At 53.3% G+C, this 14157-nt stretch overlaps 2 protein-coding genes across 7 annotated transcripts in view; one reads left to right on the top strand and one right to left on the bottom strand.

The window, feature by feature from the left end:
* The first annotated feature begins 726 nt into the window (after nucleotides 1-726).
* Nucleotides 727-6063, top strand: TP53I13 (tumor protein p53 inducible protein 13). 5 transcript variants are annotated; one of them, XM_069089748.1, is made up of 7 exons: nucleotides 727-898; nucleotides 1249-1314; nucleotides 1781-1822; nucleotides 4455-4583; nucleotides 4777-4962; nucleotides 5056-5557; nucleotides 5702-6063. In XM_069089748.1, exons 1-7 carry the CDS (start codon nucleotides 800-802, stop codon nucleotides 5848-5850), a joined length of 1173 nt encoding a protein of 390 aa, XP_068945849.1. In that variant the 5' UTR covers nucleotides 727-799; the 3' UTR covers nucleotides 5851-6063. The 5 variants fall into 5 exon arrangements, with proteins under 5 accessions (XP_068945849.1, XP_068945848.1, XP_068945851.1 ...); XM_069089747.1 differs by having other exon boundaries at nucleotides 4452-4583; XM_069089750.1 differs by lacking the exon at nucleotides 1249-1314.
* A 3263-nt stretch (nucleotides 6064-9326) lies between these two features.
* GIT1 (GIT ArfGAP 1) overlaps nucleotides 9327-14157 on the bottom strand; it is a 27354-nt gene continuing 22523 nt past the window's right edge. For both annotated transcript variants that reach the window (XM_069089746.1, XM_069089745.1), the window contains 7 exons: nucleotides 13547-13777; nucleotides 13418-13471; nucleotides 13084-13170; nucleotides 12850-12923; nucleotides 12371-12553; nucleotides 12094-12157; nucleotides 9327-10952 (listed from right to left, as the gene is read on the bottom strand). In XM_069089746.1, the coding sequence (XP_068945847.1) occupies nucleotides 10740-10952; nucleotides 12094-12157; nucleotides 12371-12553; nucleotides 12850-12923; nucleotides 13084-13170; nucleotides 13418-13471; nucleotides 13547-13777 (906 nt within the window). In that variant the 3' untranslated portion in view covers nucleotides 9327-10739. The remainder of the gene's footprint in view (nucleotides 10953-12093; nucleotides 12158-12370; nucleotides 12554-12849; nucleotides 12924-13083; nucleotides 13171-13417; nucleotides 13472-13546; nucleotides 13778-14157) is intronic.

The following is a 14157-nucleotide window of genomic DNA, read 5'->3' as shown; positions in this document are numbered from 1 at the left end:
GTTTGCATAGCTCTCCAAGGCGTGCAAAGCGCTTCGCTGGGCTAAGCCCGAGCGCGGGGCTTAGGTACTGCTGGGATTGTTTATCCCCATTTTACAGATGCTCAAAACCGTCCTTGCACCTGCGGGTCTCGGTTCTCCCCAGTTAGAACATTTCTCTACTCATTCGCCCCTAACCCCGCCTGGAGCGCGATGCCAACCGCCGCTGGAGACTGCGCGTGCGCAACCCCTTTCACTGTGTCCTCCCTCTCCATTGTACCCCATAGCTTCTGCGCAAGCGCCAGTTTTCTCAACTAATGCGCCTCTCACCCTCCCTCGAAACTCCGCCGGCCTCGTCTCTTTCCCCTCAACGTGACCCCGCCGAGCTGGCGTCACGGCGCGAAGCCCGCCGGATATTTTGTTTCAACTCTTCGCTCCTCCCCCTCCCCCTCCGCCTTCACGCACGCGCGCACGCTCTTCTCTCTCTGTTCACTGCAAGGTCCACCCCGAGGCGCTCACGGAGAGGGCGTGATCTGGGGCCCAGATCCGTCTTGGGGCGGGGCCAACTCAGGGGGCGGGTCTAAGAGCTGAGACTCAGACAACCACATTCCTTGACAGCGAAGACCAAGGGCGGGGCGGAGCTACTCGGGAGGGTGTAGGAGGAGGGGCAGCATGGGGGGCGGGGCGAGGAGTGAGACAGAGACCGTCCACTGCACGGGCGAGGCTCGAGGGAGGGGCGGGGCCGGCACATGGGGGGCGGGGCCAGAGACCGGGCCGGCGGGGGCCAGCACCCCGCCGAGACAAGTCCGGGGCTTGGGAGGGGATGGCGGCACCCCGCTGGGCTCAGCTGCTGCTGCTGCCTCTGCTGCTTCTGCCGCTGCCGCCAGCGCTGCTCTGCCGGGCGGTTCGCGGCCCTAGGGCGGTAAGTCAGCCCCTTGCCCCGCCTAGGGGACTGCACCCTCCTCCGAGATCTCCAAGCGCCCCCGGCCTTGGCACAGAGGCTGGGGGGGAGGACCCAGGAGCGCTGTCCCGAGTCCCCGCCTCCTCATCTTCAACCTTTGTCTTGCGGGCGCCACCAACCTGGAGCTCCATTTCAGAGATTGAGGGAAACTGAGTCTGGAGGCAAACGGGAGGAGGCACCCTCCCGCTAGGATGGAACCCTGCGTCTCCGGGCAGACCGGGAGGAACCGAGGAGTCTGGAGGGTTTGGCCGGGGAGAGTAGGGGTCCCTTCCAGACGGCTCGCTCAAACTCTCTGCTTCTGGGGTTTGCAGGTCCCGAGTGAGCTGTCCCAGGACAGGGTCCGATGCCCTGGGGAGCTGTGGCCTCTGCCACAAGAGGTATAAGTGTGTATAAGTGGAGCCTAGGCAGAGCCCACCCAACCCACAAATCCTTCTGTGCATGTGGACTGAGGGTCACTTTGGGGACCTGAGAGACGTCTGCCCCTAACACCTCCAGGTCTACGGTCCAGATTCCCAGCTCTGCAGTGACCCCCGTCCTGTGTCTTTTTGAGAACCCCTGATGTCCCTTCAGAGCTACAGGGATCTCCCCACTTGGTCCCTCTCCCTTTTCCCACATAAGTAATTCATTGAACAAAAGCATTTCTCTAGAGCCTGCTCTGTAGGCACTGGTGGACAAAGATGGAGCTTTTCCTCCACCCCCAGCCTGGTCCTGGTTTCCTGGAATACCTTTCCCTGCTCCCTTCTCATCCCTCCCCTTAACCCCCATGCAGCCCAAGAGTTCTCCCCTCTCAAAACCCCCATGGGTGCTCCTGAGTCACTGACTTCCTCCTTTCCTCACCCACAGGTATCTCCAAGAGTAACCAAGACTTGGATGGGCCCAGGGCAGGTAGGGGCTGTGCCCACCACATACAGCATGGTGGTGATGGGGAAGGCTGATGCTGCCTCTTTTCATCTTCTGTCACTAACTCTATTACCCATAACTCTGGGGTTTGGACCTTTTACTCCAGCTGAACTAATCTGTTTACCATCAGCCCTCCACCTCATGCCCTGCCACCCAAAATGACAGGTGGGAGGTATGGGGCACTGGCATGGTGAGTGCTTTCTGACTGACTGGCCCAGAGTTGATGGTGGGCTGTTGTGGGCTGAAAAGAACATGGAACTGGGGCTCAGGTAGACCTGGGTTCTAGTCCCAATTCTGCCTCTCTCTTGCCATCAACACGCATCTGCCTGGCATATTAGTATGAGCATCAGATAAAATAATGTATGTGAAAGTTCTTTAAAAAGAACCCTATCCATTACTGTGGGTGGATGTCAATGGAATCATCTTGACTTCATCCTCTAGAATGTTACCTTCCCAATCCTCCCTTTGTATCACCGCTGGAGTGGAGGTCCCAATCACTTCACAACTTCTGCCTTCTTGGGACTTTAGCTTCTCCCCTTCCTATCAAGGAGACCTCTGCCTTGAGGAATCTTCCCCCACGGCCTTTCATCATGTCACTCCTATACTCAGACAGTCCATGGCTCCCTATTTCTTGCTGCATCTTTGCTTGGCCCAGCATGATCTGGCTTGACCTGGCTATCCAACCAGTCTTCTATTAATTTCCACACAGACCCTCTACCTAGCCAGACCAGACTCATTTTTGTCATGTTCTGCCTCCTGACTTTTGTTCCTTACTGATCCTCTCCTCTTGCCTCTGTCTATTCAAATCCTGTCTATCCCTCAATGAATGAAGGAAAAAGAATTAAGTTAGTATATGCTATGTGCACAGCACTGTCCTAGCATTCAAACGGGGTCGACAGCAAGTAGAAGTTTGGATTGTAGAGTACAAAGGTGGGTACATCTCAGATCTCATTCCTCCACTGGCCCCCTGTACCCTACACTGCTCTTTCTGTTTGAACCCTGGCAGCAGAACAGAATTTCACACACTTCCTGCCTTCTGTCTTATTTCATGTTTTAACTGTCTTCTTCCCTAGAGCCTTCTTTCTTCCTGAGGCAGGCACTGTGCCTAATACAGCTTTTCTCCTCCATAGTACAGGGCTGGCCCATGTGCGTTGCTGAGTAAATGTGAATTTATCAAAGTGTTTAAATCAACACCATGGGTTGGGCAACCTGATGTCTTGCTGAGCCTTCTGTTTGAATATTGCTGGGACTTTTGAATAAATAGAAGATAGGCCTGGCCCTACCCTGACCTGGTAGCTTCGATTCTTAATTTGTGCAGCTAATCAGCTGCAAACTCAAGCAAATCAACCATGGCCGTATCTCTTGGCAGGTCCAACTTCCCCTGGGCTAGTGCAGTGATGTCCTAATGGCTCTTTCTGCCTCCCCTTGCTCCCTTCACTCTCTCCTTCCTACAGGGGCCAAATTAATCTTCCTAATATACACACCTGAGTGTGTCTCTCATCTCATCAAAATTCTTCAGTGGGTGTCTGTAGCCTCCAGAATAAAGTTTAGACCAGGGGTGGGGAACCTGTGGCCTCGAGACCACATGTGGCCCTCTAGGTCCTCAAGTATAGCTCTGTGACTGAATCCAAACTTCACAGAACAAATCTCCTTAATAAAAGGATTTGTTCTGCCAAACTTGGACTCAATCAAAAGGTGCACCCAAGGACCTAGAGGACCAGAAAAGGCCTTGAGGCCACAGGTTGCCCACCCCTGCTCTAGACTCAGGTTGACATTCAAGACCCTACATAAGTTGATGCCTCCATACCTTTCCAGTTTTCTCTCTCTGCCTTCCCTCCTCCACATGCCCTGTGCTTCAGTCAATGGAACTTACCTCCATCCCCTGTGGATATCATTGGAGTTATTGTTTCCTAGATTGACACCACCTTCTCCATTTTCCCCTATTGAAATTCTTCCCATCTTACAAATCCCAACTCAAGAGCAGTGGGTTTTAGGAAGCCTTCCTGGGGCCTCACACACCATTTGGCCTGTGACCCTTTCTCACATTTTTTGGCATTACATGTGTGTGTGTCATGTCCTTGCCCTTGTCTCGGCCTCTGCTCTCTGAAGGCCAGGGTCTGGGCCTCTTCCATCTTTGTATCTCCACCAAAAAATAAAGCCTTGGACAGCTTTGTTCATGGTAGGTACATGATAAGGATTGAATGAAAAAAATGAATGAATGCCCTAGCTTAAAATCTAAGCGATGAAGACATTTTATTTGGAACGATACCAAGGACAGAAAGGGTAAAGGAGTGATCTGAGTTAGGTGGGTTGGAGAAAATGGAGTTTTGAAGAAGGGGAGGGAGAGAGCTTAAGAAAGAAGGGGTGAGGGGAATGGGAAGGTGCCACCAGGCAGAAGGGTTGGGAGGCATGGCAATTGGCAGGGCCCTGAACAGAGTAGCTCAAATGCAGCCCCCTTTTGTCATAGATTCAGTGAAAGTGGGAGAAGCTCCACCATTACCCAAGTCATTACCCATACTTAGCTGGGTCATAAGGAAAGGAGAGCATTGGCTCTCTGGGTCCCAGGGAGAGGCCAAGCAGAGTTGCCTTGAACCTGAGCCAGAACCCTTCCCAGCAGGCCAGCAACATCACCTTTCTCTACCACCCCTGTGTCCACCCCTGGCTGAAACGCCAGCTTTCCCTTCTGGCCCATGTCTGTGTATCCCGCCCTATACTGATCCCTCATCTGGGCCTCACTCAGCATCGGGTGAGTAGCCTGGGATTTGGCAGTGGTGGTGGTCTGGGTTTTGGGGGAAGGGGGGTGTCTGTGGTTGTGAACAGCTTTGAGAAGAGAGGGTTCTGAGGAGACTCTCACAGGGGGACCCTTCACTACTTGGGGGAGCAGATCGAGTGGGTGTCTAAAATGCCCTGCCTGCATCTGTTGCTGGTGCTTCTTACAGCCTCTTGTACTGGTTGCGTGGGGGGCATCACTTGAGATGGCAAGAGTACAGCCAGTCTGGGTGGCCCACTGGTTGAAGAGAAGGGAAAGAAGGAAAGCTTGGCCTACTCCTTCCAGGGCCCCCAGGATTCCCTGGGCAGAGCCTACCCTAGGCAAGGATCGCCTTTGTCCAAGAGGGAGTGTACAGGTGAGGGGACTTGGTGGTTGGTGGGAGCTTTGGGCAGATCTGGACATAAGGGGAAGGGAAGGGTGACTTCTCTTCCTCCTGGTTCTCTTAAAGGCCCTGGCTGCAGCCTTTGCCCTTCGGAGCTGGCGCCCCCCTGGGGAAGGGATTAAGTCCTGGGGTCCAGAGTACACTCTTGGAGCCAAGAGGAGGGGACTTCGAGCTGCCCTTGGTTTCCTAGCCACAGCCACCAGGGCCCCTCCTCACTCCTTAGGGATCAGCAAACCTGTCACTGACAGCCGAGGGAAGTCTGGGGATATCCCCATGCTGGCCAGTGTTCAGAGAGGTGGAGAAAGCAATGCCTCCGGACCAGGGCATGGAAGCCCAGGGGGTTGCGTCTGCCCGGGGCATTCCTCTCCCGCCCCCCGGGCAGCCCCTTCCCGGCCGGCCCGGGTTCCCACTCCTCGGACAGAGGAAGCGGCGTGGGCAGCCACAGCCTTGACTTTCCTGCTGGTGCTTCTCACGCTGGCCACGCTCTGCACGCGGCTGCACAGAAACTTCCGTCGGGGAGAGAGTATCTATTGGGGGCCGTCGACAGACAGCCAGGACACGGTGGCTGGTGAGGGCCCCTGCTCCCTCTCTCTCGGGCCCCTGGGCTCCCCTCGCCCCAGTTCCTCTTCCCCGGGCTGTCCCTCCCCTTGCTCCCCCTCCCCAACCTCTGGCCGCCCCCTCTCACCCACCGGCTGCCTGCCTCTCCCCCCAGCCGTGCTGAAGCGGAGACTGCTGGCCGCCGGCGCCCGAAGACCCAAGCGCTCGCGTCGGAGACCCCTCCTCCCGCCCGGCCCCGACCCGGACCAAGGCGGCCCTGGCCCCGAAGGTGGGAGCGGTGACAGCGACAGCTCCTCGGACTGAGGCCCGGCGGGCCCTGGCCGCCGAGGAGGGAGGGAGGGAGGGCAAGGGGCGGCCCCGAACCTGGCTCCTCCCGGCCTGGGGGCCACCAGTCCCGGGTGGCCCTGCCACGTGGACAGCGCCCAGCTGGGAGCCCCTGCTGGACTGTCTGGGCGGTGCAGGCTCCTCCCTGGGTGTGACCCGCTTCCTCGATTTCTAATTAAATTATTTTAGTAGATTCCGGCGGCTTCCTAGTCTTCTTGTGCCCCTGACACGTCTGCGGCCCCACGTCCACCCCGCGCCCTTCTTCATTGGAGCCACGGCCCTGGACTAGGCTGTGTCTAGAGTGAAGTTTTTGGAGCCTTGTTTTTGGTTTTGGTTTTTTTGACTCGGACCCGTGATTTACTGGTGGAGGGAACTCCTGATGAGGGAAGTCCATCTGTCCAGGCAGATAGCCACGTTTTTTGTAGATTTTTAGAGTAGCCTGGGCTCCGAGTCAAGGGACTGGCCCAGACTTGCTCAGCCAGTCTGTGTCCAAGGTGAATCATGAACGCAGGTCACCGCCTCGGAGGCTGGTGGCTGGCTCATTGCCCATCAGTGGTCCTAGCTCTGGGTGGCTTTCTCAGAATTTGATGTGGGCAGGACCTCTGAGAGCAGCCGGTGCCCGAGGAGGCCGTCCTGCCTCTCAGCTGTAAGGTGGGGGCGGGGCACTCTTGGACAGCTCCTACTGCCTGAACATCATTGTCGCAAATCTTTATTTCTGGCTATTTGTTGTTTGTATCCTGTTTTTACACAGTAAAAAAAAAATGTCTTTACATTTCTACAATGCTTTAAGGTTTGAAAGCCCTTTGCACACCTTATTTAATCCTCACAACTACGCTGGGAAGTAGGTGCTATTACAGGTGAGGAAACTGAGGTAAGCTGCTAAGGCTGTATTTGAACTTGGTTCTTTCTGAGTTCGGGCCCAGCACTCCACCCTTTGGGCCATTTAGCAGCCTCAGAGTCATTTAGATCCCTCCCCTACCCAGAGAGCCTAGGGGAAGAGAAGCAATTTAGCAAAACTAACCAATACCTAGGGAGACAGTGTGTAATATTCTTCACCTGTAGCCCCCCACCTCTACAGAGAAGGGCACTTTTTGTTTGAGAAGTGCATTTTCTCATCTGGTTTTCTGAAGTCGATAGCTCATTCTAATTTCACAGTTTTCACTTTTTGGTGGTGGTTTTTTCCATTTACACCTTCAAGCAGAAATTTGTCTTTTTGTCACTCATCCCCAGCTCCTGGTTTAGTCCTTAGGGGCCAATAGCAACAATAATTACCCCCCCCCCCCCCCCCCCCCCCACCCCCAATTGACCTGTGATTTCTTGGGAATGCAGATAAACATTTTTCTCTCTGTCTTAAAGTCTTAGAGACTAAGTGAGTTATTTAGAATGACAACTCTCAAGGTAGGGCTAGAACCCGGGTATTCCGGCAGCTGAAGTTGACCCTCTATTGGTCGACATTCCCTATAACGCTTGGAAGTTTGCAAAGTATTTAGAATATTTTCTTTGGACTCCACAACTCTTGTAATTTAGATACCACGAGATTATTTCCATTTTATAGATGAAGAGACTGAGGAGGAGAGGGAGCAAAGTCACTAGCCCTCTCTCTCTCTCCCTGAAGTTAATAGTTTTCCATGATACCCCTCAGAATACTTCTTCAGAGTAAACAGCCCGTTTGTTCACCCTGTCCTCTGATGGCAGAATATTGGGGCCCTTCATCACATTGGTTACCCTCTAAGTTTCTCAAAACCCTTCCTCAAACTGAAGCCAGCACCAGAGAGAAGGGCTGAGTGGGCCAGGAGCCAGCAGAACTATCACTCCTCAGCCCTGAACCCTCTGTCATCCAGGGCAGCTCAAAAGGTTCCATCAGCTGACTCGGCAGGCTTAGCTACAGCTGACCAGGAACTCCCAGGAAGGCCTTCTTTGCCTAAGTAAGTGAGATGGGATTGGGCATCTCAGGAGGACTCCTCCAGGCAACAGTTTCTGAAATTCTACACAATCTAGGGGACCACATTAAAGGAATGTCAGATCAGAAGAGGTGAGTCAGTCAGGTAACAAGATTAATGGATGGACAGCCCTGAAGAATGGCCTTGGAATTATCTCTAAAGGTAACTCCATTTTAAAAACAAAGACAAAAAAAAAACAAAACCCAACAAAACCCCAACAAAAACCCAGCTCAGAATCCTTTCAGGTCTAGGGGGAGAAATCTAAACCAAACAGGTAGGGATTATCACAAAAGATAAAATAATAGAGATTGGGCAAGTAGGTGAGACAAGTAGGCTAGAACAAAGGTTCCATCAAAAGCAGCCTTAGACACTCACTAGCTGTGTGACCTTGGGTAAATCACTTAACCTTTTAGCCTCAGTTTCTTCATCTGTAAAACAGAGATAATAATAGCAATTACCTCCCAGGCACATGGTAATCACCATATAAATGTTAGTGATTATTAGAGACTGGACCTGGGATTGGCATAAGTAGCTCCTAGCAAGGAATTTCCCCTAACAGTAGAGTGTTGGCACCTTCTTGGTACCGCAATTATAGAAAATTGAAAAGTTTTTGAAGAAAGTTCATGATCTAACAAAAATCAGTGCAGTTATCATAATAATAAAATCCTGCTGTCAGATATCTGACAAGGTTTTGATAGCCAAGATGCATGGGAAATAACACAACATATAACCCTGAAAGTCAAGAGAAATTCCTCAACAGAAAAGTTGCTAAAAGATATGAACAGTGCTTAAAAGAATTACAACTAATGGGGTGATTAGGTGGTGCAGTGAATAGAGCACCGGCCCTGAAGTCAGGATGACCTGAGTTCAAATCCGACTTCCAACACTTAACACTCACTAGCCTTATGACCTTGGACAAGTCACTTAACCCCAATTGCCCTGCCTTCTCCCCTGCAAAAAAAAAAAATTACAACTAACAACTACACAAGAGACTGTTCTAAATCATTAATAATATGAAAAATGCAAATCAATTTGTGGTTAATATATGGAAAAAGGACAGAGATTCTTACCCCAGGGCCTGGGAACTCCATTTAATATCCTGACAGCTCTTTCCGTATTTCCTCCATAAATCTGTATATTTTAATTTGTGCTGTTAACAACATGATTCTGAGTAGCTTCAGACTTCCTTTAGATATAGGCTTTACCAGCCTGTCCCCTAACTGGTCCATGACACCAAAAAGGCAAAGGGGGCATGGAGGGGTTCAGATTTGCACCAGCTGAATGTCCACATGAGGATGCTCACATGGGAGTCTCCTGACTTTTGTCTGAAAAGGCAGTCTGCTGTGGGAGGGGGACTGGGGCATGCCCAGTTACTGCCATAGGCTGCAGTAAGTTTTCTGTAAGTCTGTTCAAATCTGTTAGCAACTGTAAGTTTGTAAGCAGAGTAAGTCCAGCTCCGAGTTTTGGGATGGGTTTCCTGTGCCCACCCTCCACCCCCTAGTATGAGGCAGACAGAATGGTCACTTATTTATTTTTGATACAAATGTACATGACACACATCTAACAGTCAGCCCACCCACCACCACACAGACATGGCCCAGCCCCCAGCCCCAAATGGGACGGAGTGTTTGGGGTGAGGAAGGAGAGGAGCTGGAGAGTCCCACCTCTGCCAGGGCAATATGGCATGCCTCTACAGCCTGGGCAAGGGGCAGGTGCTCAGAGCTTTGGATCCTGTGCCCCACACTGAGCCCACAGGATGGTTTGGGGGCTTATGAAGGGACTGAGAAGGCAAGGACTTTGGCCTAGCAGATGAGTTATGACCCTGGGGGAGCCAGCCCCAGGCGTAGGGTCTTTCACTCTTCTGGCCAGGCAGAGTAATTCCTTCCCAGCACTCATCCACCTCTGGCCTACCAAATGAAGTGGGGCAGGGCATTTCAGTTTTAAGGCCACAGCTCCTCTTCACAGAAAAAAGGGGAAGCTGGGGGGGGGGCGTGAAAAAGGGGTATGGGGCTGGGGATCGGAGCTGGTACAACCACAGCTCAAGTTGGCACAACTCTGCCCAGGGCAGGGAAGAGGGAGGCTCCAGCTTAGTGTCATCCCCATCTCTGTCCTCATGTTCTTCCCTTTCTCCCCCCCCATCAAAAAAAAAATCCCAAAGGGAGCAGGCTTGCAGGACGGCACTGCCGCCCACTCATTCACACTCAGTCATACAGGGACACTCAGTTACCACAAAGTTAAAATTAAGAAAAACGATTTCCAGTGTTTGCTGCTGGGAGCCCCCAGGCAGGAGCTGAGCCCACCCCAGGGGCAGGGGCCGTTTGGCATTAGAGAGAGCAGCAGAGGGGCTGGTGGCTACAGGAGAGGGGACATCCATGGAGACTATGTACAAGGTGGGGGGAATGCCCCCCGCTCAGCCCACAAGAGGACTAAACTGGCTCATGGGGGTGGGTGTGCGTGTGTGGGGAGCGGGTCCCAGCGTGGAGTGTCCCTTTCCCCTGATCCTTTGCCGAAAGGGCCTACGGGAGCTGGGGAAGGAAGGGGCTGGGGGATGGAGGGAGCAGTCCTCATGTTCTCACCCCCACCCTGGAACTCGGCTAGGGAAAGGTCTTATTTACAATCGGGGTGGGAGGGGGCTGGGTCCCACTGCTTGGACTCTGTCCCTGAGTCACACCTCACTTCCAGTGGGCAAAGAGTCCCTTGCCACCCTCCTCACCCCCAGGCCTTCCTGGGAGGGGGTAATGAGAGGGTGTTGGACACCAAGGCTCACAGCTGCCCGGCAAGCACACCAGCTCTAAGGGCACTTGTGCCAGTGGCTGCTTGGATGGGGAGGAGTGAGTATGGAAAGTGACCCAGCTCCCTTGGCCCAGAAGGCCCCTGAAAGGGGAAGGAGGGGCAGGGAGGGCACCTCTGGGAGGGCAGGGGGCTTGGTCACTGCTTCTTCTCTCGAGTGGTGATGGTCACCAGCTGCTTGGCTGCCTTGGCAATGTCATAGGCGCACTGGATCACCTGCTGTGTGAGCAGCTGGAAGTCCACAGGGGCACCAGGCTCAGGGGGCACCGTCTTACGGCATTCACTCTGCAGCCTGTACGCGCTGGCATTGAGAAGTCGGAGAGAGCTGCGCACAGGCTCCAGAGAGGGTCTCTGGAGGAAGAAGGGATGTGAGGCACTCAGAGGCTGCTCCTGGACTGCCCACCAATCCAACCCTCCTTTCCTACTGGGCCCCTTTAGGTTGGCCAGAGAGACCTCTAGAAATGACAGTTAGAAATGATCAAAGGATACAAATGGGCAGTTTTCAGAGGAAAACAACTCTGAGGTACCACATCTCACTGGTCAGATTGGCTAACATGACAAAACAGGAAAATGATAAATGCTGGAGAAGATGTAGAAAAATTGGAACACTAATGCATTGTTGGTGGAGTTGTGACCTGATCCAACCATTCTGGAGAGCAATCTGGAACTATGCCCAAAGGGCTATAAAATGTGTATACCCTTCTGTGGTATGCAATAACACTCCTAGGGCCATATCCCAAGGAGCTCATACAAATGGGAAAAGGACCCACATGTACAAAAATATTTATAGTAGTTATTTTTGTGGTGACAAATAACTGGAAATTAAGGGGATGCCCATCAGTTGAGGAATGTCTAAACAAACTGTGATATATGGAATGTAAAGGAATACTATTGTGCCATAAGAAATGAGGAGCAGACGGACTTCATAATAACCTGGAGAGACTTATATGAACTGATGCTGAGTGAGGGGAACATTGTACACAATTACAGACACAATTACAGTATCTGTGATGACTGACTTTGATAGACTGGGCTCCCCTCAGCAAAGCAACGCTATAAGACAATTCCAAAAGACGCATGATGGAAAGGGATATTCACATCCAGAAAGAGAGCTACAGTCTGAATGCAGACTGAAGCAAACACTTGCTCTCGCTCTCTCTCTCTCTCTCGTTTTGCTTCATCCCTTCTTTCTCACTGTTCATTCCATTGGTTACAATTATTCTTTACAACTTGACTAATGTTTAACGTGAAGGTATTTGTAGGACCTATATCAGATTACCTGCCTCCATGGGGGGAAGAAGGGTGAGAGGGTGGGGGAGAAAATTTGGAACTCAAAAGTTGGTAGAACTGAATGTTATAAACTAAAAGTAAATAAGAAAAGGAAAAAAAAAAACCCTTTACCCTGCTAGACTAGAAAAACAAAAAAAGGTGACAGTTAGCCAGGCTTCTCCCCCAAGGGTTTCCCAACCTGCCTAGGTTCTCCTTCCCTTACCTTCGGGAAGAGGGAGGCCATCTCTGTCACAGCCAAGTGGATCTTCTCTGAACAGGGTACGAAGCTGAGAGGAAGAGAGAGAGGGGAGAGAGTTCACTCCCAAGAAAGTTGTGTGTGTGTGTTTCTGTGTGTATGTGAGTGTATATGTGTATGTGTATGTGTTCATATGTGTTTGTGAGTGTGTGTATGATGTTACCCCCATTTTCCTTCCTCCTCCCACAATGCCACTGCACACGCAGGGTACCCCCCCCCCGCCATGGCCCGCTCTCCAGAGTACCTGTCATGCTTGAACTCCTGGGCAGCCCGCAGTAACTCCTGGATATTCTTGGTGACCTGTTCTGTTTTCAAGATGACATCCTCTGTGCTGGGTAGGCCAGGGTCCAGCTCTCCGTCCAGGCTCTCCAATTCAGGGTGAAAATCTTCATCCTTTCCCAGATCCAAGAATCGTTTTCCTTCCAGCCTACAGACAGGACACAGGTCAGAGCACCTCGTTCCCACCTTCTGTACCAATTCCCTCGAGGATACCCCACTGCCTCGGGGCCTTGTAATCTGCCCCCCTCCCCCCCCAGCCCTCCACCTGCTCTGTAAGCCCTGGGCCAGACAAGAGGAAGCTGAGATAACAGAAAGTCCCACTCCCTTATCTTACAGATGAGGAAACTAAGGCTGACGTAAATAGTAAGGCTCACAGGCAGGATCTGAACCCAGGGTGTACCGGCTCCAGGACAGATGGGGATGGGGGATGGGAGGGGAGCTCACCCAAGCAGCGGCTCCCCGCTCTGTGTGTTGTCATAGTCGCTGTCGGCCCCACTGCCATGGCGGGAGAGTTTGCTCTGGAGGGGACAGGGAAAGAGCCGTCAAAAACTGCTCCCCCCTCCATCCTGGGCCCTCGTCCTTCCTCTCAACAGGGGGAGGCATTGGTCCTCACTGGCAGAACCAGTGGATCCGTCTCCACGGCCCCCAAGTTCCCCCCAGCCAGTGTAGACACATTACCATGTGGCGGCCTCCATCCTGTGTGCCGGACAGCAGCGGGGAAGAAGGCGGGAAAGGTACAGATGAGGCAGAGACCCCCTTGCGGATCTGGAACCCAGATCAGCAGCAGAGTAAGTTCCCTTATGCCCTCCCGATGCCTCCTGCCCCCCTTCTCAGAACCGCTGCTCGCTCCAAGGGCATCACCACCACTGATGGGACTGCCTCCATGGAGCCCAAGCCCTTCATTCTACAGACAAGAAAACTGAGGCCGAGGGAGACCAAGTGACCACTGGAAGGTACCTCAGTGCTCTGACTCACAGGATTTTCGATTCCTCCAACCCAAGGCACCACTTACCCGGTAGAGGCCTGAAGGGACGTGGACGGAGTACACAGAATCGTCGTCCAGCTCCTGCGGACAGAAATAGTGTTGGCATGCAGACGGTGGCCCTGACCCTCACCCCCAGGGCCTTTCCCTGGCACTCACACTGCCATGGAAGGGCTGGAGCCGAGAGGTAAGCTCGTCACCAGGCTGGGCCCCAAAAGGCTTGAGGGCAGAGCCTGGCTCGTACATGGAGAAGGCCTGGCGGTCCCGGCGGTGGGCAGCCACGCTGGCACCTCCGTGCCCGTGCTCTGTGCGCTCACTGGGTACGGGGGCTGCTGGGGCAGGGCCTGACTGCTGCCGGATCTGTGAGTTCTCCGACTGAAGCTTGTGAATCTGGGGACAGGAGGGGACAGGTCACACACAGGGCCACAAGGGACCCCAAAGCACACCCCTCTGAAGGCTTCAGCCCTGGGCTCTGCACGGGAAGGGAGGGGGTCACCCCTTAGCAGGCAGCCCTCTGCTTCTGCTCCCAATCAGGCACTGCCAGCTGCTGAGCAGGAGATCTGGGGGCTGCGCTCCCTGACCTCCCTCTGCATCTGCTCCCAAGTGGGCACTGCCAGCTGCTGGGCAGGGGCCTGGGTGGGGGACCTGGGGGCTGCGTTCCCTGACCTCCCTCTGCATCTGCTCCCAAGCAGGGGCATTGCCCGCTGCTGGGCAGGGGCTTGGGTGGGGGACCTGGGGGCTGCGCTCCCTGACCTCCCTCTGCATCTGCT

This window comes from Petaurus breviceps, unplaced genomic scaffold (assembly GCF_028583685.1).
Source record: "Petaurus breviceps papuanus isolate PSGF00001 unplaced genomic scaffold, PetGlider_PUasm1.0 186, whole genome shotgun sequence".
NCBI classification, from domain to species: Eukaryota; Metazoa; Chordata; class Mammalia; order Diprotodontia; family Petauridae; genus Petaurus; species Petaurus breviceps.
The sequence above is the reverse complement of the archived record's forward strand: the minus strand, read 5'-3'. Positions and strand labels throughout refer to the sequence as shown.